General features: G+C 34.2%; 4 protein-coding genes across 5 annotated transcripts; 2 read left to right on the top strand and 2 right to left on the bottom strand.

The window, feature by feature from the left end:
* The first annotated feature begins 5,466 nt into the window (after positions 1-5,466).
* Positions 5,467-10,675, top strand: LOC113762195 (ubiquitin recognition factor in ER-associated degradation protein 1). The gene is made up of 10 exons (XM_027305522.1): positions 5,467-5,590; positions 5,792-5,845; positions 7,087-7,164; positions 7,551-7,575; positions 7,667-7,699; positions 7,795-7,916; positions 7,995-8,125; positions 9,010-9,230; positions 9,997-10,244; positions 10,335-10,675. Exons 2-10 carry the CDS (start codon positions 5,843-5,845, stop codon positions 10,428-10,430), a joined length of 957 nt encoding a protein of 318 aa, XP_027161323.1. The 5' UTR covers positions 5,467-5,590; positions 5,792-5,842; the 3' UTR covers positions 10,431-10,675.
* Positions 10,676-12,705: 2,030 nt separating this feature from the next.
* Positions 12,706-17,609, bottom strand: LOC113762925 (epimerase family protein SDR39U1 homolog, chloroplastic). 2 transcript variants are annotated; one of them, XM_027306567.1, is made up of 13 exons: positions 17,447-17,609; positions 17,252-17,314; positions 16,765-16,840; positions 16,553-16,612; positions 16,200-16,318; positions 15,458-15,502; positions 15,279-15,357; positions 14,982-15,043; positions 14,722-14,824; positions 14,183-14,243; positions 13,759-13,829; positions 13,139-13,278; positions 12,706-13,058 (listed from the first exon to the last, which is right to left on the bottom strand). In XM_027306567.1, the coding sequence occupies exons 1-13, from the start codon at positions 17,537-17,539 to the stop codon at positions 12,957-12,959; spliced, it is 1,074 nt and encodes a 357-aa protein (XP_027162368.1). In that variant the 5' UTR covers positions 17,540-17,609; the 3' UTR covers positions 12,706-12,956. The 2 variants fall into 2 exon arrangements, with proteins under 2 accessions (XP_027162368.1, XP_027162369.1); XM_027306568.1 differs by lacking the exon at positions 17,447-17,609 and having other exon boundaries at positions 17,189-17,258.
* Positions 17,610-20,109: 2,500 nt separating this feature from the next.
* LOC113761183 (30S ribosomal protein S31, mitochondrial) lies at positions 20,110-21,133 on the top strand. Its single transcript, XM_027304052.1, has one exon. The coding sequence runs from the start codon at positions 20,135-20,137 to the stop codon at positions 20,429-20,431; it is 297 nt and encodes a 98-aa protein (XP_027159853.1). The 5' UTR covers positions 20,110-20,134; the 3' UTR covers positions 20,432-21,133.
* Positions 21,134-22,820: 1,687 nt separating this feature from the next.
* LOC113761575 (NADH dehydrogenase [ubiquinone] 1 beta subcomplex subunit 9) lies at positions 22,821-26,081 on the bottom strand. Its single transcript, XM_027304635.1, has 6 exons — positions 25,892-26,081; positions 25,720-25,761; positions 24,584-24,665; positions 24,037-24,092; positions 23,480-23,554; positions 22,821-23,083 (listed from the first exon to the last, which is right to left on the bottom strand). The coding sequence occupies exons 1-5, from the start codon at positions 26,018-26,020 to the stop codon at positions 23,513-23,515; spliced, it is 351 nt and encodes a 116-aa protein (XP_027160436.1). The 5' UTR covers positions 26,021-26,081; the 3' UTR covers positions 22,821-23,083; positions 23,480-23,512.
* Between the last annotated feature and the right edge of the window lie 767 nt (positions 26,082-26,848).

Here is a 26,848-nt window from a genome sequence, read left to right as displayed (position 1 = left end):
ACATGTTTAACCCTTAAAATTATTATCACTTTACTCCCATAAACTATAGTTTCATTATCAATTTACCTTCTAGAGTTATTTTTTAGGCAATTTATCCTACCATTAAACCAACTTAACAAGTTAAAAAATTTTAGAAGAAAATACTCTCCTCTTTGCATAATAAAAAATTTTAGAGTGGTTCTTCTCCTTTTTAATATTAAGAAAAAAAGTCAAAGTACTAATTTCTTTATTCTTGACAATCTTATTAATATAAAAAAAGAATAGAAAGATGAAGAGAAGGAGGGGGCGAAGGAGAGAGCTCAATTCTTTTTTTAAAAATTACAAATAAGAAAAAATTAAATACTTTTATTATTTTAAAATTATTTCACTTTTCTGTTTATTACCAAATTTCAATTCTAATCCCAACAACCTTAATGTAATACGATAATGTTAGACTTTTCTTTATTTTCTTTCTTTGCAAAATCTAATTTCTTTCTTCTTCTTTTCTATCCTTTTTTCTTTTCCTAGTATTAATAAGTGTGCAAAAAAGAAATTTGAGAAAATCCTTTTATTTTTATGTTTTTCAATCTCTTAAAATGAAAAAAAGAAGAATAACCATTCCAACTTTTTTGTATTTAATTATATATAAAAGGGTAAATATATTTAAAATTTTTTGACCATACTAGTTAGATTAACGATGAGGTAAAATGTCTAGAAAATAGTATTAGGAACTAAAATGATTGTATTACAATAATCTAAACGAATAAATTGATAATAACAATATAATAATGTTATAAAATAAAAGGGTATTTTTGTTCACAATTCTTAACATGTTGAGTTGAATTACTTATGGAGGTAAAGTGATTAAAAGATAATGTTAGGGGGTAAATTGATAGTAGTGATATAGTTTAAGGGGGTAAAGTGATAATACATAAGTGGTTATATATAAAGGGGTAAACTGATAGTAGTGATATAGTTTAAGTGAGTAAAGTGGTATTTTTATTTCTCTAAGTGGTTATACATAAGTGCACACCCTCTCCTGGTTTGGTGTGTAGGAATGATCTAGAATGAAAAGGTCTTTTTACCCAAAATTTTTCTGCCAAAATGGGCAGAAAACTATTTACCATTTTAGTGTTACGTAAACGAAGTCAAAATGGAATATGTATTTCTTTTCCAACGTTTGATATAATCATATTGAGAAAGCAAAATGGGATGAAAAAAATTATTGTGTTAACTTAATTATCCTAAATATAACATAAAACATTTCTTCTTTTATTTTATTTGATATAAGCATCCTAAGGTAAATGGTCAGTTTTTTTGAATTTGACTTTTAACTACACTACTAAGTAAGAACACATTCCATAGATATTTGATTTAGAGATATATAACTTAATAATAATAATAATAATAACAACAACAACTTTTTACTAACAAAAAACTGTAATAATTGAATACTAATTTAGCCAAACCGAATATTCAAATTGCATACATGTCAAATCCTATGTCCCCTTGATTTGCTTCTATCTATTCCTTAGAACTATTTACAAACAAAAACAATATATATATATATATATATATTTGTGACTTAGCAAATGGTCTAGTGACATTTTTCTCTTTTTCTAGAGTGCATATGAATGTATTTTGACACATTATTACTTCTTTTGAATGGACAAATGTCATCACATAATCCAGTTTTGTAAATAAAAGATGTTAAAAATTTTAATTAAATGTCTTTTTTTAGATAGTAAAAAGAGAAAAAAATGTTATTAATTAATAAAACTAGAATTATTTATGACTAAAATGTAAGAGACATTATTAAACTCACAAATAACTTAACATTTGACATGCATATCGAAGATAGAGATATATAAAAAGGTAAACTTGACCTCTGCAATTTAGGTGTTTCTTCATAGAATTTACGCGTTTCGTGAACAGATTGAGAATGAGTTTTCCCTAGATTTTTGTGTGGAATGAGATTTCGAGAAAATGTTTGAATAGGCATTTTAGAAGTAAAGGCCTTTCCAAAAACAAAAGTTGTATATCAAACATTAGAATGAAATGAATAAGTTAGAAAAACCTTTCCATTTCAGACCTTTCTAGTGTACCAAACGAGGAATGTAAATTTAAGTGCTTATCTAGTTCTTGTTTTTCTTTTTCAAAGTAAAAAAATCAAGGGAGCCCCTAAATTATCATTGTTGTCCCTTTTTTGCCATTAATATATTTTTTGTCTCCAATTGGTTCTTGAACAATTAAAAGTGAATAGTTTAAGGACTTATAGCCATTTTAAACATAAATTTTGTCATAATTCAAGGGCATTTTTGTCCAACCATAATCAAAAGTATTGAGAACTTAATAAAAAGCATTGAGAGTAGGAGTAGAAGCCCTGAAAAGAGAAAACCCTTCATTTTCCTTGAACTCTTCATCATATTTCTCTACTTAAGTAATCTGATGAAACTTTTGACTACTCAAGTATGAAATCAATGAATTTGGAAATTTTATGGAGAAATTTGATCAAAAGTTTAAGGAAAATGAAGGATTTTCTTTTTTTTTTTCAGAACTTCTACTCCTGCCCTTAATACTTTTGATTAGGTTCTCGATACTTTTGATTATTGTTGGATAAAAATACCCTTCGATTTCATTTGGATTTATGCCTAAAATGGGCAGAAGTCCTTAAACTATGCACTTTTAATTGTTCAAAGGCCAGTTGAAGATAAAAAATAGATCAGGGGCCAAAAGTGAATAACGATGATAGTTTAGAGGCTCCCTAGGTTTTCTACTTTTCTTTTTCATGTCATCTTTTGCAAATGTCAAGTCTGTAAGGACTGTATGGTCATAGAAACCAAAACCAAAAAAGAAGAAAGAGGAAAAAAAAAAGAATATGGTTGTAGTTCACGGTCCTATTCTTACTTCTCATTTGGTACGTAGGAATGGTTAGGAAAGAAAAGATCTTTCCAACTTGTGCATTTCCTTTGTTATGGTTCATTTAAATGAGAAAAGTCCTTTCTTTTTCGAATACTCATTCCGACTTTTTCTTATAACCTAATTCCTTAAAAATATTGAAGAGAAGCTTTTTTGACCTTTATCCTAGAATGTCTAAATAAAAGGACGTCAAATTTATCCTTGTAATTTTTATATTGCTTCAACATATTTTAGCCTATTTGTAAGCTAAATTAATATTTAAATGTAATTCTTCATTAGAATTAAATTTTTTATATATAAAATATTTTTTGTTACTAAAAAATAACTACTTTAAGATACTTTATTCTTTGACTTTTGAACAATTATGCAAGATTTTTTTATGAATCTCATATCAAGATTGAAAATGGAATTAAAATAAGTATAATTATTCAATTTCATGTAATTTATATTTTACATTGCTAATTATATTGCTAGTGAATGCAAAAATTTAGCTTAAAAAAATATATATTAGAATGAATCAAATATTAAAATTAAAGAATTTTGATATCAGTCCTTATTCATTTTTAAAATAAAAATATCAAAATTTCACGTAAATAGTCAAATACTATTGTAGAATAAATAAATAAAAAAATAAGAGATATTATGTCTTATAAACTAATCTAGGGCAATTAAGTCAAATTCATATTTTGTATATTCTATTCTAAGATTTAAATATTGATTATATAAAATATTGGTGATTGATTGAACATTACATTTTAACTTGTCAATCAAACTCTAGAACAATAAAATTTTTTTCCTACCATTCTAGGTAGGAATGTGTTCTGGGTGGGAAGATCTTTTCATTTTGGGTATTCCTATGTTCTGGGATGGGGGAGGAAGCGGCTACATTTCAGTTTTCTAACTTTCCTGTTTTAATTTTGGCTGTTGATTTTTCAACTACATACAATTACATATATTCAATAAAAAGGTTGCATAATGTGTGCTCACTTTTTCGGTTTCTTTAATTTGCTTCCCTCCCTTTTGGCGCATGAAACATCCTTATTGAGATGTTAGGAGACCTTCCCTTAACCTTTCCTGAAACTGAAACAATATGCAACACGAGATTTCTTGGGTGAGAATAATAGGGTGCAAATGCGTGAGAATTATGGCACAAGCCCTTCAGCAAATCATTTTTGTTTCCAATATTTGAGTCGATTTGCATTTTTAAATAAATATGGCTATGTAGGAACCCCCATATTATCAGGCGGTCTGTCTATTATGTCTGTTCACTTTTTATGTTCAATGCAAAATTACATAGTTCCACCAGTGTTAATATGGCACAAGAATCATGCAATATCGCAGATGGGATCCTCTATCCATTTTGTTTGTTCAATTTTCTGTCTGAAGCAAAACTACGTAGTTCCACTTACTAATATTGTTGATGTGGCATATAACAAAACTTTAGATGTTTAGTTGCGTTATGTTTCTTCTTCATTTTTTTTTTGTTTCCTTTGTTTACACAACTTAGTTACAATTCCCAAAACCCTATTGCTACCGTTACAATTCCCAAAACCTGTTGCTACTGTTTTCACGAAAAATGAATAAAAGCAAGGTATGAGAATTTCTTAGAGAAATAATATCAAATAGATGGTAAGACAACTTTTACAAGGGTTGGGATAAGGCTTAAAAAAATAATTACCACATACCTGTTTTGCATTGGAGTCCACCAATACTTAAAATTCTTTTGCATGAACATTGAATTCTTTTCCATAAAATATTGAAATTGACCCACAGTATGAATCCAATCACACAACCATATAATTGCAAATGAATTGGATATATCCTACAGAAAAAAAAATATAGACCAAAGCATGATTTTCCATGGAGACATGCTAGTCTCTCCTTCAATTGATGCAATTGATAACGGATTGTCAAAGATGAAAGTAGAAAACTGTCGTTGTAGTAATCTAAATTAAATGGTGTTTCTGAAAAAAAAACAAAGAAGAAAAAGAAGAAGAAGCATGTGGCAGCCAAACGGCTGAAGTTTTGTTATGTGCCATATTAGTAATATTATTAGGTGGAACTATGTAATTTTGTATTGAACAGAAAAGTGAACAGACATAATGGATAGAATGTCCCGTTTGACTTCTAAACTAGTAAAGATTTAACTGGATCACTACAGCTTTCCTGACCCAAAATAGAAACGGGAGAGAAAACTTGGGCCAGGCCTTTCATTTTAGTGTAGTACTGAGAACAGACCAACTAACCTAGAACACTTTGTCGTTAGGCCTGATTCTTTTGGACAGATCTCGGAATTTATGAACACCTATATGCCAAAACAACACTCAGTGTAACCGAAAAAAGGAAAAACCCGTTTACAAGCAATGATTAACTGAAAAGAATAAACAAAGCATTTAGAACAAGAAAATCTGGGCAGAATGACAGGCAAAATTGTTCCATGGCGATACGGTCTCGGCTTCCCCAACTCTAGATCAACTGTATTGGGCCTAATGAACTTACCAAAGGAAAAGCCCAAGAATCTCCAAGAAAATTACACGTGGTGCCAGGCAACCAGGCGTGCACAACACGCAGCAGGCGCATCTTAGCCTTTTTCTTTCCCTTCCCTTCCCTTCTTCTTCAGGAGAGTTTTGCTTGTTCCCCGATTAAACTTCCGACAATCGTCACTGCAAGTCACCCTAATTCTCTCTCTCAGGTTCACTTTTTCTGTCACAATTTTTGATCATTCAAAAGTTCTGCCCTATCTTTTGTCATCGAAGTTCGTACCGTCAAATTTTGGAATTTTTAAAAATATCTAGATCTTAAATACCCGTGAATTTTGTATTTTGAATTTTGTCTGTATCTTTTCTTTTGGCTTCGTAAATTAATTGATATTATATTTTTGCCCCTTAATTAGGTTTGCCTAAGACAGTGAGCAGTTGCTGAGTTAGCTCAAAGATTTGTAACTATGGTAATATGATTGTTTGGCTACTTATAGGCTTTCATGATATGTTTTATGATTGATCGTATCATTGTGATTTCTTGAGCTGCTTCTATTGTGAAGTGATGCTACTTCACTATTTACTTTTGACCCTAATTATGGTTTCTTTTAGTTTTTCAATTTGAAGTTGTAGTTGAGTTTCGTGATTCTTCAATTAGAATGTGCTTGCGGAACTGAAAAAAGAAGAGACTTTCTTGGAATTGCCTGACTAAAATTGTGAGGATTGATTGCGCTGACTGCATACAGTAAATGAAATTACCAATCATAGTGAAAGTGTTTTTGAAGTAGCTCACTTTTTTTTTGGGTTTTTTTTTTTTTTTTTTGTTTTGGGGGGGGGGGGGGAGTTGATGCATAACTAATAGCACGAGTGGTTTGGATAAGCCAGTAGCTGGAGTAAAGTTGAAAAATAACAAGCCTTGAATTGCCTTTGACTATAACCAATCCTTTCATCAGGGAAACATACCTCACCTAGGTCGTCCTTGCTCCTGCCAATGTGGGGCTGTTGTAGCACCTGTTTTCTAGACCTGCTTTCTCAATTGTGCTTGTTGGAACACTTTTGTGACAGTAAGCTAGAGTTGTTTAGTCTTGGACGCCAATTTTCATTTCCAAATAGGATCATAGTTGGATTGCTTTGTATTCTTAAAACACCATTTAATAATGCAAGGAAACAGAAGAGATTTCCTTTGAAAAATAATTATAGCTCTTTCTCATTTTTACATGCATCATGTTGAAAATTGTGTCATTCTTTGGTAGTATCTTGTCATAGACTTTTCTTCTTTTTTGCCCTTTCAATATAGCTGTAATTTTATGAAGTCTAACCTGAATGGAGTTGTTCCATTCTAAGATAATATGACCTTTCTCGACCACATGGTTGGTAGTGAACTTCTTGTTTCCCATCATGCTTAGCTGTTGTAAGTAGTGGGGAATTTCAGATTGCATATGGGAACTGGCCAATGGTACATAATTAAGAATGTAACTCCATTCCTATTGACCTGGACTTGATTGCCTTTTGTTTTAGTCGAAAAAGAGGTAGAAAAAGAAAATTGTAATCTAACATCACTTGCCTAACATGTCATCCATGCCATTTGCTTTTTCAAACAGGACTTGGTTTTTTCAAAGCCATCAAGAGTTATATTGTCATTATTGTTGTTATTTCTTTTAGTTATTTTACTGTTGTTACTGTTCTCATTGCATTGGTTTGGATTGTGCAGTTCTTTGACGGGTATGGGTATCATGGAACATCATTCGAGCAAACGTATCGATGCTACCCTGCATCTTTTATCGATAAGGTTGGAGGCATTTGTTAGCAAATAGATTTGTTTGTGTCATCTAGTATAATATTATTGGAATCTGAGCTTGGGTCAACACAATTTCTTCAGTCATTTTGAAATCGACAAAAGTAATGTTGAATCCTACTGTTATTGTTTTCTTTGTCTTTAGAAATGGATACTTTTTGTTTGAACCTTTGAAATCAGACACATTTAACTTTCTGAATTTTGCCTTTTTTTTTGTTTAGAAGATTTTTGAATTTCTTTATTGTATTTCTGGGTTATGCGCTCTTCATGGTAGCACGTCAACTTGTACACCAACACCATTCTTTTAAAGTATCTTCCTTCTGTTAGTTTGCCCTTGACTTATTATCTCTGATGCTATTATTCCCCTCTTAATCATGCAGCCACAGATAGAAAATGGTGATAAAAGTAAGTTATATTTTCTCTTTGAGCTTTGATGGTGTTCATTGTTATGGTTGCTGCGTGATCTTATTCTTCCTTGTTTGTAATGCTTTGACAGTTATAATGCCTCCTTCAGCTCTTGACCGTCTCGGTTAGTAGCTTTAATTTTTTTCCAGTCATCTTGTGCCAATATTTCACGTCTTTCCTAGCAATTGGCATTGAAAATATATGGCTTTGCCTATGCAGCATCTCTTCATATTGATTATCCAATGTTGTTTGAGCTTCGAAATGCTGCAACAGAGCGGGTATCTCATTGTGGGGTTCTAGAGTTCATTGCAGAAGAGGGCATGATATATATGCCATATTGGGTATGCATCATGAAGTCTTCTAGCATATATGTCATTTGAATTGGTACAGCCATCATTTAATGCAAATTATTCATGTAGATGATGGAGAATTTGTTGTTACAAGAAGGAGATATTGTACGTGTGAAAAATGTGACTCTTCCTAAGGGTACATATGTTAAGTTGCAACCACACACTAAGGACTTCTTGGAAATTTCCAACCCCAAAGCCATGTAAGTTTGCTAAAGTATCTTTGTTGTTTCTTCTCTACTACGTAATGTTTCATTATGGTGTAGGTCAGATTATGATATTTTCTTTCACAGACTGATTCTAGTATGCTTGGTGATGTACAGTCATGCAGTTTCGGAATAAATTTTATGGTTCTTGCCTGTCTTGTCAACTCTTGCAAATGCTTTCTTTGATGCTTATCAGAGGAGGGGGGGCCCGCAGGGGGGGGGGTGCATTAATGGATGGTGTTTTGGCACTCAAGCATTCATGAATTCTGTTTAGGCGTATATATGAGTTAACCATTGGCAAACACAAGGTCTTGCCCAGTTTTAGAAATTCCAACTTGTTTTGCTGTCTCCTGCTTCATTTGTAAGCATTATTTTCATTTATTGGAAAAAGCTGCATGAAACATAATTCAGGACTTGGTGCTTTTGGTGTTTTTCCTGGATCATGTGGCCCTTAATATTGCAGACTGCCTCCAAATCAGTTTAGAAACCAAGGTGCTTCCCCTTAGAGAATTTATCAGTTTGTTATCTTAGAGGATTACATAATGCAATTTAATTTCTGCAGCACGGCTTCGCATTGTCTTCATTGTTTAAATGGCTATAGCTGTTCTGAACTAGTCGCTGCCTTTTCCTCATTTTCATCTGGAAGTTTTTTCTAGAATTTAATAGAACATTCTGCATGATCACTACCTACTTTTGACCATTGATGTACTTTTCTTGGAGTTGGAGAAGTTGTCTTCAGGATGGCAGCTGGTTTGTCGAAATCTTGAGATTTTCCATTTTATTGATCGTCATTTGCAGAATATTTGATAAATAAGTAGTGGATTTGATATGGATTTAGGGTGGTAGAGGTCCATGTTTGACTTTTGTTTTTGCTGGTGCAGCTTGGAGACAACACTAAGAAACTTTTCCTGCTTAACAACGGGTGACAGTATTATGGTGGCCTACAACAACAAGAAGTACTACATTGATATTATAGAGACAAAACCCTCTAATGCCATAAGCATTATTGAAACGGACTGTGAAGTGGACTTTGCTCCTCCACTGGATTACAAGGAACCTGAAAAACCCACCCCTTCTCCTGCATCAAGCAACGCATTAGGAGGTGTAATTTTTTCCGTGCTTTTTTTTTTTCTTTTACATTACCATTAAAGTTGGATATATAGCATTTCTCTTATCAGAGCACGAGACTTAAGTGACCATCTGTGTTAACTTAGTATAAAGTGCTCTGTCTAATGAGCTCCTTCAGAACTTGCACTAGCTGATAACCAGTAGTAATGGTAAGGTCAATTGGTAAGGGGCCTTTAGGAAGACACAAATTTTATGCCTTTTAATTAGCATATCGTGTTCCTTGGAAAAAAAAAATTATTAGTGTTAGATTTTCTTCTGTTTGACACTGAGATCTTATGTTTCTATATTCTTAATGTGAATCTCTCATCTAGATCTGTATAAAATCTGCAGCATTTAATATGAAGATAGCTTGTTGAACAATATGGGGCAGTAGAGTAAAATAATAACACTCAAGAAAAGCTTATAAGTGAGGCTATTCAAGAAAGAGTAAATCTTATATACACTGACAGTGTATACACTATCACCATTTGATTCATGATATGTGTGCAAAAGTTAAATTTCAAATTCAAATTTTATATAGTTGTCATTCATCCAACGCTGACAGTGTAGGAAAGATTAATCCTCCTGTCTTTTCATATTACTGTGTTCATAATAAAATTTTTGTTGGACTTTTGATTAGTGTTCCTTGGCGCACCTTCCAAAACTAATTATCTTATGGACTGTTGCTGATTTTTCTTTGGGTATAAGAATCCTGAATTGGGATGAAACGCTGTTGATTAACTTTGTTGTCATTCATGAAGGTCCAGAGGCTTCAGAAAATGCACAACCAAAATTTAACCCATTTAGTGGTGTTGGAAGACGCTTAGATGGGAAACCCATGAAATACCAACCTTCACCAGCTTCTTCGTCCGGTTCCAATGATAAGCGACCTGAGGTCTCTGGTGGCGCACAGCCTTCTTCAGGTTCAAGTTCACAGGGTGCTAGTCGACAGTCTCAGGGAAAGCTCGTCTTTGGCTCAAACCAAAACCGTACACGCGAAACACAAAAGGTCTGTCTGTCTGTCTGTCTCTCTCTCATGTATAACCTGAAGCTGAGCATATGTTCATGTGATTCCAACCATTGACGTCTCTTTCTGTAGGAACCTTCGAAAGAGACTAAACCAGAAGAACCTGAAAAGAAAGAAGAGCCAAAGTTCCAGGCTTTCACAGGGAAGAAATATTCACTGAAGGGATAATGTCATACTGCTCAAGGTCTTTAACTTGTGTGGTTCTTGATTGAGGGCCTTCAATTTATTGTTAAATCAACTCTCAATCTGGGTTAGAACTCAAACTCAACATATTCAACCGAATTATTGTAGTATCATTGACTTCCAGGTTAATATTTTTAAGTATAATGGGAAGTAGAACTTAATTTGTTAAAGAAATATCTGTAAAGCTTCGATGTTTTAATCTGCAAGACTAAGTCTCTCTCTGCATTCAATCTCTAAGTACAAGTCAAGATATTCACTTGAGTTGATACGCAGTATCGAGTGGTATATGCCCTGCGGGCGTGGATTGTGGTTTGGGGCAACAACCTGTTCCTCTTTTATTGTCATCCACCTCTCGTTTTGCGTTTTAGTAGCGAAGGAAGAACAAGTGAAAGGCCAAAGGCGTTAAATGCGTAATTTCTCATGTGAGAGTGGTGCTAATAGCTAATTGGCAATGTTCTATATTTCTTATCTTCCCTTGCAACACACACAATTGAGCTTTGGAGAATTGTGTGCGTGGCATTAAATGCGTCATTCCTAGAATTTCTTTTTCTTTTTCCTTCGAAAATTGATTCTTGTGAGGATGAGAAAATGGGAGATCAAGAAAGGTTAATTAATTGCTTTCCTATACAAGATTCAACAAATTAAGATGGGTAGAAAACGTATACATGTCCTAGTCTAGAAGAACGCTATGAAAATGAAGATTAGTCGTTGTAGGAATGCTTGGAAATTCTTTAAAGTATATTTATGGAACCATTTTCATGAGAACCATAAACATGTAGAAAAATGAAATAGAGGTGCCAGCGTGTTTGGATGGCAAGACAAATTATTTACAAAAATTTATCCGCATACATTATAATTTAGTTTGGATGACGAGCTTATTGCACTTTACCACCCTTAAGCTTTCAAATAATGTATTTTACCATCTGTAAAGATCAGTGGAGGTTAAAAATATCAACTCGTAAAGAAAAAAGTCAGCGAAATAAAATTACCTTAAATTGCTGAGATTATCCAAAAGGGGTGATGAAGGAATCAGTTTCTCTTTTTACTTTTTTTTTTTTTTGGTAAATTACATTTTACCTCTTGTGACTTTTTTTTTCACGTATATGTCCACTTCATACTATAGAATAAAGTGTCAAAATTACGAAACTTTCCAGACATAACGAAAATAACTAAAATGTCAAAAAAAAAAACCCTCAATGTCAACATGCAAATTATTTATTAATTATGAAGGAATTGTGTATAAATTTTAAAAACTATGAGAGAATTATATAAAAAAAATGCTAAATCCCATGCAAAATCTGTATTAAATTTATATATTTTGGTCATTTTGATTTCTAATTGCAGTATGATTCATGATACTTTGGCACTTAATTCAAACATAAGAGGATGATATATGAATTTTGAATAGGGATCGTCATCAGAAAACTCCCTCAGCTCCCGCCTTACTCTTTAGCTCTGTTTCCCAGCCCTGCCCCCACCATTGACTTTCCATGCTCGTATGATCACAGTAATTTGGTCTTTTATAGAAGGAAAATAGATACACGATGTTACACAAAGATATACGTCTCTTTATATTTCGTGCTTTTTTGTAACCCAAAATAAAAAAAGCAATTAATGGTCTTTGAGATTTTGAAATGAAAGTTTACCAGGTGTGGAAGAAATTTATAAATGAAATTCATACTATACTTAATAAATGGTCATGATATTGGCTACATCTAGTAATGTTTATGCATTTTAAAAAATTTATCTGTGTCAAATTTTAATATTTTAAAATTTTTTAGAGTTAAAAATATAAGTTTAGTGAATAATCATCTCTGTGATTGTTTTAAATTAGTTTATGTATTAATATCCAATTACTCATAGATGTTTATCAAAGTAAGTTATTTTATATATGAATGCCCGATTTCTCCATATATGTTTATCAAACTAAGTCACTTTATATAGTCGGAAAAGCAAACAATTCAAATGAAGAGATAAAAGTTGTTTCAAGTGGTTAGTTGGAAGCAAAGTTGAAAGGTAAATGAGTAAGCCTCAATTAAGCAACCAACTGGTAGAGCTTTTACATGTGTGTGTCAGTGTGTGTAATCATGTATGTATAGATTTGTTTGTACCATTCGAAGACTACCAATTTTATTTTTGTATCCAAAAACAGACTGTGGGTAATTTCCGGGTTTTGCAGAGCCATGACAAAATTTGAACCTTTTCCTCTTCTGTATCTTCTACATTTTTTTCTTGTACGTGTGATTTGGGATCTAAAGAGTGACTAACACAAGTCCACGTAATTTTTAGCAAAGTAATTCAGCAGAGCTTCATCAAGGAGACAACAGTTCAAAGGAAAAAGTGAAGAAGGAGATACTTCTCTCTGTGATGTATTAAGCTTTTCTCAGTTGAGGTAGCTCGCAACCTTAAGAACTAGACCTGAGAACTTACCTCAGTTCCCGGCCTAACAAATGAAAAAAATTGAAGGTGTTGATTATGCGTTGTCCAGCAGCATATCATGCTTCAGCGTAGTCATGGCATTATGGCTTTCAGTGCGTCTTTCACATAACGATACTTGAACGGAAAACCTAGTTCCTCTGCTCTAGCGGGAAGCACCTTCTGTCCTTCCAAAACCTAGGATAACCACGTTACCTTTCTTAGTGACTAAAGAGGGAAGGGCATAATTTTAAGAGTCAGGAGGCAGGGGATCTTACCACTGAAGCACCTTCTCCAAGAACCGCCTTTAGTGCAATATCTGGCACTGGCAACCATGAAGGCCGGCTTAAAACAGATCCCAGTTGTTCACACATCTCCCCCAGCCTGACAGGATTTGGTGCAGTGCCATTGATGACCCCTGTAACACCAACCAATCAGCTGTCCAATGTTAGAAATTTAGAATCATTATACGAACACCAACTTAAGACGATCTAAATATTGGAAGTATGTTGAAAAATGCAGATACTTGACTCTCAAACAAAACTGGAGCACTATAGGCAGGTGATGTATTCTATACAGGTGGAAATAAGACGGTGTTCATTAACTGATTACATAAGGCCAAATTAAGCTTTCCGATTTCAGAACTGCAAGGAAGGATGATAGGAAAGAATTGTTAATCTATACAACATTCATCCTTAATTACTGTTCACTGTGTCATATGGTAGAAAGAGGTATCTCAATTTTATCTCCAAAAGGTATCATGAGTCAAAGAAGTTAATGACTATCAAACTGGCCATCTAGATTTCCTTTTTTACAAATATTGACAATCTAATTTTCATGAGCACATAAACAAAATTTTCACCAGAACTCTATATGGGGTAAGTCAGAAGAGATTTGCCTTTGTAAGATGGGTTGGATAAAGCTTCACATATCAGATTAACTAGATCATCCACATGAATCCATGAAAACCTACAGAAAAAGGCAACACAAAAATGTATTAAGCTAATGCAGAACATAAAAGAAAAACAATTTAAAAAACCATAATAGTAAACAATCTTAGCATATGATCAAGGAAAATTCCACCTTGACCCTTGAGGTCTTGAAGGTACCATTCATTAAAGCCTGGTGCTTAAAAAAGGAAACTTTGCCCTTCTTATTCTTAGTGTAATTTATGGAATAGTTCCAAGTTGAACTATCATTTAAAACATTTCAATGTAAATTGTCTCAATTCCTTGCTTGCGGAGAGCTAATAACCATTTACTACACAGGAAACAGAGAGAGCTAAGGGAGTTCTTTTGAGTACTAAAGTAAAAGTGCAGTACCATTGTCTTCCAGAGCCCAGAGGTCCACCAGCAAACATCATAAAAAGGGGGATCATTTTAGCTGCAGGGACCGTGCAAATAAAAATGCTTGTAATGATCAGCATCAATTAACTTCAATTACAAACAGAATCATGACAGTAGACATGTTATCTGGTTGAACTTGCTACACCTATAAACACATTTCCACAAGTAAAATCTGAAGATAAACAAAGATGTGCAAACCAACTTCATCTTGCAATTATGTCACAATCGCTCTAATTGGGCTATTTACAGATCTACAATGCAACCTATGACACGCTTACATTTAATCGGATACCTGGTTTTTTAATGTTCTATAAATGTTTTGCATAGATGTCACCATTTATGAGCTAAATAATCATATGCAAGTACAAAGTAACAAACATAGCAATGAATACCAGATTCAGGTAATATGACACGGACCAATCAATATACTAGAAAACAGGTTGATTGACTTAGAAGCAGTATAGGAGCTTCAGAATGTACAACTTAGACAAATAATTCACAGCATGAAATCCTACCCAAAGCACCACCATCTTTCCCAAGGACAACTCCAATGCGAATCAAGGCTAGCCTGACATCTTTTTGGACTTTGAGGGCAGTTCCTTCCCATTCTCTACAAACCTGGGATGCACATTGAATATCAGGAAAGAAGGTGCCAGATTAGACAAAAATCTGTTGATGGGTAACATAATTATTAAGGTCAAACAGTCCACCACAAGAGTAGAAATTATTATCATTCACCAGCCTTTGTTCATCGGCAACATAATCAAAGTTTTACCTCAGCCAAATAATCATTCCCTGATGGACTCTTTTCATCAAAAACTTGAGTCTCACTGGTCCCTGAGTATTAAAATAAGTCAAAGTGAAAATGGAACAAGCAGCACATTTTAGGTACATATACGCCCAATTTCCTCAGTACAACAGTTTCTACGTTAAAAGTAAGGAATCAGACAAAAATGGTGACATAATATATTCTTCAGTAATATGCAAGCTTTCAAAATGAAGCTGAGCACAATTACACTTCCTTTTCTGATAGACAAGTGCTTTCAGCACAGAGTAGAAATTGGACTAATACCATAAAAACCAACAGCAGTTGCACTAATCAGAACTTCAGGGCGAACATCACTTGTTGAATCATTTATCAAATCTACAACCTGCAGAAAATGTTCATATACTCAAGCTCAACAAAGGCAGGGATCAGAAAACCTTTGAGGTGACTCTAAAGAAGTTAATTGACTCAAGGCATAAGAAAACCTTTGAGGTGACTCTAATCCTGCTTTGCTTGATCTCTTTCTTGATCTGCAGTATCATGTTAAGAGAACACGTTACCACATACTGAGAATTTAATGTACACGTTGACGGCCCTGAAAAAGAAAGTTGAAATAAACAGGAAAGAACAGGTCCAGAATATACTAGAGGTCCCAAATTAGGAATTTATTCACATTCAAATATGGAGGTGATGTATGTTAAAGGCATATAGGTGTATGATCACCCAATTTAAATCACATATTTACTCCACAAATTGTACCTAACAAATCCCTGCATAACGGTAGGATCTTAATATATTTGGTTTACCAATTTGTAGATCAATGCTGAGAAGGTGCTAAGAAACAAAAACCAATAACAAGAAGTACATAGTATTAACAAAAAGATTCCCATTCACAACTAGCCAGCAAAAGTAACCAAATGAAGAACTTTAGCTGATGCTCATCCAATGCAGACATTAAGACAGCTAGAATTCTCCATTGTAGACACCATAACCAAACTTTCACACACAGATCAATAAATATCACCATTAAGACTACTCAGGTTAACAAATTAATGAAGCTAGAATTTGAAGAGCATGGACAGATTTTATTCTATTAATTATACTTGCATGCATGTTACATCTGGAATTCTACACACTATTCTCCAAATATCAAATTGTGTAATTGAATATTTGTGATGTGAGACATTTGAAAAATTCATAAGATTAGTTAGAAAATAAGAACTGCACCTCTGGAGACCATCTCGTACTAATGGGCATTCCAGCCAAATTTACCACAGCTGTTGAGCCCCGAATGCAATCTTTCCACTCAGACTCCTCAGCAAATACAATTCCAGGAAATTGCTTGGCTAAATATTAAGGTTATCAGAAGGTCAGAGAAAAAAAACAGGAAAATAAAAAATATATGCAAAGCAAAGAAATGACCAAGAGAGGAGAGGAAGAAGAAAGAATCAACCAAAGAGTTCCATTCCATTATTCTTGTAACCATTTGTCCTCGTACTTATTAGCTACCTTAACAACCAAGAAAGCAATTACATTGCTTAGACTATAACACATATTTTAGGTAATCATTACCTTCTTACCGGGGAAAATTGCTTGCGCATTGGATTTAGATCTCGTCAAGACACGAACATAATGGCTATCTACATTCAAAAGTAATGAGGCAGGAAGGTGAGTCATCATGTTAAGGTTTATACTGTTAATACCAAGTTGATGATTTCAAAATATATTTTCAGATTTTCAGGGGTAGATATCTGTAAAATCGATTACATCGTTCTGGCTAGTTTGAAGCTACCTGAATGTAACCTTTGGACCAGTCTTTTACCAATGAACCCTGTTGCCCCAGTCACAGAAACGATCATTTGATCTGCCTGCCCAAAGTTAAATGAGTAAATCACCCAATCCAAATAATTTTACTACACCGTACCATGCCCCGAACTGTTTCAATTACACATACCTATTTAGCCACTCCAATTCCTTACTTGGCTATCACAGAATGTTATCAATTCAGTGGGGGCAGAACTTAAATGCAGCTCCAACTCGATATGATATATGAATTCACACAATAAAGTAGACGACAACTTCTAAGAATCACAGTCATAAAAACCATTTCTCGTTCCTTTCTTTATTTTGCAGTTTGGGTGGTAAAATTGCAGCAATAACTAAAAGGTTGCAGCAGTACTAGTAATTTAGCTGGTCAAGCATCACATTCAACTTACATTTTGGAGTTCTGCAAATGTAAGAAAAATAATGTGAAGATCTTATGGCTTGGCAATAAGTACCCTTTTTTGAGATGGAGCAGAGTCATGCAGGCACCGAATTTTTGGAGTCCTACACCCATAGGCCTACACAAATTATCCAAGAATACATTCCAAGCAAGGAATGGGCTGCTGTCAGTACCATGCAATAGAGCACAAAAGAGATTATTCATCAATTGAGATGAACGACAACGTGCAGAAGGTAAAAATGGAACTGACAGAGAAGGGCTGCGGGGAAAGATGATGGGCGGAAGAAATGGAGTTTGACCAGGTGAATGCAGCAGCAGCAGCAATAGCTCCACGGGTTTCCATTCCTCCTGAGCTCTCAAATTTGATATGTAGTTATCAAACTGACAAGAGAATCGAAGGATGTCTCCAATCCTCTATATTTTCTTGCTCGTGGTAAGTCGTTTTGTTTTCTTGGGCGTCCGCTGTCGTGTTTTATTTTGAGCCACCGACTTATAAATGATGCGTCCCCACTCCCCACATATCCATCACCTTAAATATTTTAAGGGATAATTTCAGAAACCTCCCCTGAGGTTTCTAGTGATTTCACTGAGCTCCCTTAAAGTTTTCAATATTACACTTACCTCCCTTAATGATAGACAATGACTATAATAACCTTCATAATTTTTCAAAAGACAAGCCATTGATAAAAAAAAGGGAAAAGATAACAGAAAAAAGGAAAACAATTCTTCTTTATTAGGTTATATATTGTGACCATTAAATTGCAACCTTCTATCACTCAAATATACTAACCAAGGTAGATGTCTCCTTCTTTATCATTATCATACCATCGCCATCCCTATCACCTTTCTCAAAGTGTCTTTTGAATTCTTGATCTCCTAAATGCTAATCCAAAACTTATAACTCTTTTTTATTTTGCCACTCTACTTATTAAAACCTTGGTAATTCTATTTGTGAATTGAAATAGAATAGAAATCTAAAATTTTCACACAAAAAATCCATTTCACATAGAAAACCCATTAAAAGCCTTTACCTCACTAAGCTTATTGTCATGCTACTGCTGTTGATGATGATGGAAGAAATCATCACTGCCAACAACCCAATTGTTCATATCATTGAGCACAAAAAAACTACTGAATTACGAGAAAATATAATTTGATAGATTGTACTAAAACTACTACTCCAAACTTGCACTTTGTTGATGTTTTTCCTAGTTCCTCTTAATAGACATCAAACTTGTTCTCAATAAAATTGTGTCAATTCAGAGAAAAAAAATGTGGGCTAATTTAGGATGACCAACCCAAATGTTGAGTGCAGAGGTTAGAAGCATTTTGGTAACTGAGCGCTTGGCCATTTGAGTATGCAAAATGTAAGGATTGTGAGTTTTATGACTAACGATTTGGTAGACAATATATGGAAGAAACCTATAGAAAGGTAAAGATTGTGAAGGCAAGAATTACGACGGTGCATTTTGGCATCTAAGACAAAGAGTTTGTTCGGAAAAAGAAAAAGAAGTGATAAGAGTTTGAAACTTTGAGTGGATGTAGAAAATCGTGGGGATGGAAACTATCAAGACATTGACTAAGCAATAAAACTCATAATTTTGGTAGTATACAAGTGTATTCTTGACTTTTAAAAATTTTTAATGATTATTCATACTAAGGAAATTTAGATGAGGGCAATTTTGGACATTCATATACTTTTTTGGTCTTATATCATCAAGGTAAAACCCAAACCTATGTTCTAGGGGAGGTATGTGTAATTTTCAAAATGTGAGGGTAGCTATTTGAAATTACTAGAAACCTCAAGGGAGGTTTATGAAATTATTCCATATTTTAAATATGTTTACGGAAAAAGGCAAGCCCTTTTGGATTTCTATTTTCGGAGTTTTTTTTTTTAAGAAAAATGTATTGTAATAATTTGATATATGTGAAGTAAAAAGGTAATTAAAAAATGCGTTTACAGAAAATATAAAAAAATTTTGAAAAAAATGATAATTCAAACAAAAGATTTAAAGGATGGATGGGACTTGCACAATAGTTCAAAATTTCATTAAGAAAGTTAGATCGAACGAATAAAGAACTTCAAGAAGAAGTAGTGGCTGAGCACTAGTTTAACCTCATTTTCTACTATCATTGTAGTTAAATAAAATTGTATTTATTCATTTGTTATTATTAGCTGATGGAAATGCAAGCCCCTATTTCTTAAATCTATGACCCATTACAAAGTTACAAGTCTAGGGGTACATGAGACCTTTCATAAGTCAAGACTCTAATGTTTTTGCTAAAACAATAACATGCTTGATTTCCCAAATGTTGCAAAGTTGCTGTGTTACTTCCATTTCTAAAAGAACCTATTGATGTGGAACTTATAACATTTTTAAATTATTTTTAAACCAAAATGATTCTAAGCATTAAATTCTATTGAATAATTACATCAGGTTATTTAAATAAATTTAGTGATTTTTTAAATACCTACTTAAACTTTTTAGATACATTTTATTGTTGTATGTCATAACTTTGTTTCAAATTCAAAGTTGCATCATTCTATTTGCAAGCCGATGCTACTATATTGTATCAAATGATAAAATCGAATATTTGACCTACTATCTAATTTTTTTACTTTAAGTTGAAGAGAGTTTCTAGCTAATATTTTCTGACTTGGCCCATGGGAAAAACAGGAAAAAAAATAAAATTTTAAAGTCAAGAGAAAGCTATAATTCTTAATTCTTATGTACAAACTTTGTACTAATTATAATTATAAAAAAAAACTCTGTAATATGTTAAAGTGTACGGGGTAAAAAAAACAATACCCAACAATAGTGGGTTTGGTTTTTAATAAATCTAAAATATGGATCCTCCTATGATAATTTTGCAAATAGCCAACGCAGAGCTAGTAAAATCTGGTCATTTTGGGTTTTAGGGTTTACGAAATCTGAAAATGGCGATGATACAGTGGTGCGGCTCCGCAGCGAGGAGGATGCTGAAGGCAACCGAGCAACGCCTGTCATTTTCACCATCGTCATCTTCATCGTCGTTGTCATCGTTATCGTCTTCATCAATGACATCATCACCGATTCTGTGTGGCCGAGGGGACAAGAGGACGAAGAAAGGGAAGATATTCAAGGGATCATATGGCAACGCCAGACCCAAGAGAGAGAAAAAAATCGAACGCATCAAGGATAGGGTTGAGGTCCCCAGGTCTACCCCTTGGCCTCTTCCTTTCAAGCTCATCTGATTTTGCAATATTAAATAATTAAAGCCGGGGTTAGATATAGCAGTTTTCTGCTGTATTTTGTGGGGAAAAAAAAGTAATACAAATTTGGTATTTCCGTTTGGAGGGAAATGTGTACATTTTCTATGGGATATTATGCGTACATCAGAATATCGGGTATTTTTTGCTTTATGCAATAATGGTGATTTATGGTTTATTTACTGGATCGAAGTGTTGCTTTTGCGAGCGTTCGTTTTCTCGTAGAAAGCTGTTATCCTCATCTGGTTATGAACTATAACACAAGGTGTTAAGCATTCTTAGTTTTCCCTGTTGACTATGATTAAGCTACGCAGTATATTTGGCCTGTTGGCTATCCTTAAGCTACGCAGTTTGTAGAAGTCACATTGACAATCTGCCATTAGTCGGAGTATGCTCGTGCTCGTATGGGTAAACACACAGACCAAGAGGGAGATGGAAACTTGATTAACTTTTGTTCAGGATGTATATGAACTAGCCGGTTTTTGAAGTTATCCTGTATTGGTCATATTAAGAGCCATTGCTCTTGCTTTTCCACTGGATGGAGCTGAAGTTGGTAAATCCATGTTTAGGCGTACAATGTACCAGGCATCTACTGGTATGTAATGTGTCCTTTTTGGCATTGGGCTGTAATTCTTGTTTCTTATAGTGAATAGAACTTCAATTCCTTTTGGATAAGTTGCAATAAAAGATGCAGGCTGTAAATTATCAAGTGACTAAGGCATGAATCCTTTCCAAAATGTTGACAACTGGCCTGTCCTTGTGACATTCTCTAGTGCTCAAAATCTGTTGAGAGCCCGTGAATGCTTATCTGTTCTCTTTTGAGTATTAGTATGAAATCTCTCTCTTACAATTAGTGTGGAATCCGGGGGATGTGTTGAAAATAACTTAATAAGTGGGAGCTAAAGAGACTTGGTATCACCAGGTAATTCTTCATTTTGATTTTGCAACTTTCTAATGTTTTTTCCTGTGTGTATGACTTCACCATTCACTTGAACTTACGGTTGAATGAATATTTGATAGGAATTGGTCTAATTTTGGGGATTGCTCCTTGATTCCACCTGACGTAGATAACCTACTCTCTGGAATTGATGTAGATAATCCACAGATACACAGTTACAAACTTTCCTAATTTCTTTGTAGGATTTGCAAGAAAAGATCATCGAATTTCATCGTTTCAGTTTTTAGAAACTGATTAATAAGCAAGATATGATGGGTCTGTTATACATTAATGCAGCTGTTTTGAATGCTAGTCCTGGTCATGTAATAGCAGTATTGACTATGACTACTGCAGGCTTTCTATCTTAAACTATGATAATAGGTGTACAGATATTCTGAGGCCGGCCAAGTCCAGGAATTAAAAGCCTGTATGAGAAAATATAGAACGAAGGATTATATGTTTGAACCTCTTGAATGGTATTTTACAACGTCAATCAGGTCAATGGGGAACTCCCTCGAGCGAATATTCTGAGGTAGGAGGGTTGCCTGGCATGCTGGTTTTCGGTGTGAGGAGAGTGAGGAATTGAGAGATGCGAAGGATGTAGCCTTCTGTGTGCTTTTTGTTTGTAGGCCTTTATTTCTCTCTTCCAACACAAATATGTCAATAAAAGACTTTCATAGGCTAACTTGGGTTTTAGTTGCTCTATTTGCTCGGTCTTGAAGCTAAAATCTATCTTGCGATTACAAACAGCGCACCACTTGCAATGATAAAGTACGCTTCATATGTCCTTTGCCCTTACCAAATAAACATCATTTTCCTAGCAAACCTAAAATGCCACAGAAGCTTTCACGCAAAAATTGTATTGCTTAAGCTCGTCATTAAGAAATTCAATCAATGTCATTCCTTCCATGTTTATTCCTTGATTTTAAGGGATAGCCTATTAACCAGAAATTGGACGCGACAATGGCAAACCTCTATTCAGCTTCATTTCCTTTGCTTTCTTGGGAAGGACAAGGGTTAACGCGAACTAGGTTTCTCAATCGTTTATGATATTGCAGTGCTGATGAAGTTTTTAGGTTTGGAAAATAGGCCCTCCTGGAGCTGCGTTATTGTGATCGTGCATTAATTTGTCCGTCATATTTGATAAAAGTAGCTTTTTTTTCTTGCCTTTGTTTTCCTACCCGACGTTATACCTACACGAGAACCCATAATAAGTCGACTTACTCATCTTGTTGCTCTAGTTTGCTGTTAACTACTGTAGCGAGCAAAATGGTACATGGATTAACAGGAACAAATTGGCAGACATAAGCACCTGGGGATGGTTTACCGGCTCATTTTAAACCAGATACTGACAGCTGATATTGGCTCACTTTGCCAAGTGTGCAAGTACCGAACGGTTATAACTCAGTACATACTACTTGAAATCAGCAGAATGCATGCGCAGAAGTCAAGGATTCAATGCCTGATTTATTTTAAAAAGCGTGTTGGATGATAGAAGGTCCAAGCAAATGGGACAAAATTCAAAATCCAACTATTCTGAGAGATTGGCACATCATCTGGAAACTGTCTAATCCAAGTCAAAATGCTCAGAGAATACAAATTAACCAACTGCATGTCTTCCAGATTTTCAAAACACCGCCATGAACAAACATGCACAGGCTGGGAACCTTCTTTCTGCACATCCTTGATGCCCAGTTAATCTGCATCAACAGCAATTTTTCAGCAAAACAAAACAAATTTGCTAGGAATTCCCAATGAATGTGATATACACATCAGATATTGTGCAGGAGAAATGATTGCCCTATATCCTTCGGTCAACTTATGAATGATAAGAATGCACGGACCATGTTTGCCAAAGAAGAACAACAGTTTGTGCCAAAAACATGTCAATGAACATGAGCAAGAGCGAAATTAACCTTTGCTTAATGCCATAATTGAGGACGAATTCTGCTTAATGCCATAGATTAGGATGAATTTTGCTTAATCCCATAAATAAGGATGATGTCAATGCAACATTTGCTTTGAGTAGATTTGTAACTGTAACCACTCCATTGCAGCAATAAATGTAAAAGATTAATGACAAGTATGACCCTAACCTTCAGTTATTTTTGCGGAAGGAAGATCGGGCGTTAGTCATTGTCTTCCCTACCATAGTCATATAATATCTCAATCTGCATAAGCAGCCAAAAGTTCAAATTATTGCAATACAACAAAAAAGGTTGTCAAGCGTTGACAAGAAGCATAACCAACAAAAATAGGTACAGCATACTAACATCAGAGTATTACACAGTCACGTTTCTCCTCTTATAACTGGTTTTTGCAAGCCAGCGAACCCATTGAAAAATAGAGAGAGAATATTTTCATCCAATAATTAACTGCCTAATAACACACAACTGAATAAATAATTCAGCATCAGAGACAGTAGCTAACAGAACATGCGATGCATAATTTGCTACTTTAAAACAGGTCAAGAATAGAAGGGAAAATGAAAAATCTAATTGCATTCCTGTTTGAACCATAATTGCCAAGGGGCTGTTCTGTTGAAGTAGAGTGGACCATTAAGTTCATAAAAAGGGGGGCAAAGAGAATAAAACAAAACATACACTCAATTAGTCACAAGAAAAGAACCAATACGGACATCAAAGCAACTTACCCCAGAAGGAGGTGTCGGATTTCGGTGGAACTTCGAGCCACCAGGAGCCCATGGAACTGTTCATTAAACAAAAGATGAGAAATACTTTCAGAAACCAAAATTCAAAAAGCTGATTTGTTCAGGAGACTCAGCCTTACAAGAAAGACAAGCGGAGCAAAAGCAAGATTGAAACCAGATAAAACATCCGTGATATGAGTTACAAAATGCTTGCAACTTTTTTTCGATGTCACATTGACTTGGGTCATGCAAAGTATACGAATACTTTATAGAGATCCACAATATATAATGCAAACATAGCTTGGTTGAAGGGATACGATTAATCAGTTCTCAAAAGGGAGAAAAGGGACTATCTTTTATACATTATCGCACTGCACATGACTAAATTTTCTTGCATTAAGATAACTCATAGTTAAATGGGGATGGAGTACATTATGTCTTTAATGACCTTAAAGCAAGTAAACTATAGGCAGAAATTTCTATACTTCATGAAATCAGAGAAAAGGTTAAACATAAATATTAATAAATAAACCTTCAAGCAAACACTTACCCACATAAGGATCAGGATGGCGCCACTTATTGTAGGTCACTTCACCAGCAGCTATCATCCTATCAATAGTTTCAAGATCTTGCTGGAAAAGCATGACATTTAAAAATTAAAAGAAAAATCCAATATAAGATCATATGTAATGTGCTGAATCAGAAAACACAGCATGACTTTCTGTACAGAAATCTGATTAACCAACCCAGTTCATCTATGTAGCAGAAGCAATATAACAAACTCTCATTAGGCTGTAGAGCACATATCATCAATTAGGATGAGCAAACAGCAGACTTCATCCAAGAAACACTAAAATTTTAAGTTCATCTACATTACTCCAAACCCACTGTTGAAGATCAAGCTATCTGACACTGTACTGTATTACACAATTACTACAGCCAATAAGAAAGATCATGGTCAATGGAACAAATACACACCAGAGCTTAAAAGACCAGTAAATGAAAAGCTTGACATCACATAGCATACAGAACTCCACTTAACCCTCATAGACGGCAAATAATCCACAAATAGAATATGTTACCAGATATACATGACTCATGGTATAACATGATATGAGGAAAGTAATGCCACGAAATGCAACATGCTGCAGCTACCACGACATATTTCAATGGGTTATGACTTATTTCTTTAAAAAAGCAGAACAGATAACAAAACCACAGCAAACAGTTAAGATTCCTGTGCTCTAAAATTTAAAGGATTTTAAAACGATGGGAACAACATCAAAATGTGAACACATTAGTCACATTTTGAGTATTCACTAAATCAGCAATCAGTCGATTATCGATTGAGTTTCACCATCATAAAGCATTATACATAAAATGATACCACAAGACCCAATCACTGGGGAAGAACCCAACTCAAACGCATAATTAATTAGAACCCCAAAAATGTACAATTATGTTAAACAAATCCCCTATTCAGAAATGGCTTAAGTAACTTCACTTAGTTAAATTCTCATCTTCTACAAATAAAACCAAATGAGTTACAACCAAGCAAAATCCTACTTTTCATCAGACTACTAACACCAGCCTCTTGGTTAATACAATAATAATAATAATAATAATAATAATAATAAATACTAAAAGACTGCGACACATAAAAAGAGAAAGTCTAAGATAGAATACCACATCTTTGTTGGCCTCGAATTTCTCCCTAAGAGCATCGGCCTGTAAGAATGTAAACGATAGAGTTTTGATAGGTTAATCAAATCTTCAGCGATTGAACATAGTATGAAATGCAGATTGAGATCGAATTGATGGAAATAAACCCTAGGAAATGAAGAGAATAATTATTTACATCAGGATAGAAGAGGTGGCGATGTACAGCCCAATTGAGAGTGTCCTTGAGAGCTCGTCTGTAGAGGATCCTTACTCTCTCCTTCTGCGCTGCTCTTCGAGCCAGGTACGATGCTGATCCTAAGCTCATTTCTTTCTCTCTCTCTGTCTCCTCTCCTCTCCTCTCCTCTCCTCCTCGTCTTTTTCTCTGCTTTCTTCCAGATATTATACCTTTTGTCAATCCGATCCAATGGAGTTTCTCCGACGTCGTTTTGGTGATCTTCCTTCAATCTTTTATTCTTTTTTCTTTTTTTCTGTTAAAATTTCTGTAGTTGAAGAAACCTTTCTCCATTTTTCTTCTTTTCATTTAGGGATAATTTCAGACACCTCCCCTAAGGTTTCTAATAATTTCATTAGGCTCCCTCAAAGTTTTAGAAATGACACCTACCTCTGTTATCCACCTAAAATGACAATTAATCTTCCTATTTTAATAAAACTCCCTTGTTTGATATGCATTTAGAAAGAGTGGGATTTATAATTATTTTTTCTTTTCCCTTTCTCTTCTTATTCCTCTTTTTTATATTTTGCGAGTAAAATTGTATAACTATAAATTATAAATATTGACTTTAGTCACTATCATTACCAAATGTTGAAGTAATGATTTTTTTTTTTGACAAATTTGCATGTGGTCCAATTTTTTTGTTGATCTTTTTTTTTTGTATCAAAAGCAACAATAACTTAAAAGGAAACTATCCAAAACTACTACTAAATTATGATAATTCCAAAAAATAAAAAATTCACAAACTCTAAAAAAAATTATGACAATATTCTCTTGTCCAACTTAGAAGGAATATGTATCGCAAGTAAAGCACCATGTGCAATAGCCAATCATAGTGATAAAACTATTGTAATAATTGTTTATTAAATAATAAATATAGGTATTGAAAACTTGATGCTTTTTCTTTATATTTTTTGCAAT

The sequence above is a fragment of the Coffea eugenioides genome, chromosome 2, assembly GCF_003713205.1.
Source record: "Coffea eugenioides isolate CCC68of chromosome 2, Ceug_1.0, whole genome shotgun sequence".
Taxonomy (NCBI): domain Eukaryota; kingdom Viridiplantae; phylum Streptophyta; class Magnoliopsida; order Gentianales; family Rubiaceae; genus Coffea; species Coffea eugenioides.
The sequence above is the reverse complement of the archived record's forward strand: the minus strand, read 5'-3'. Positions and strand labels throughout refer to the sequence as shown.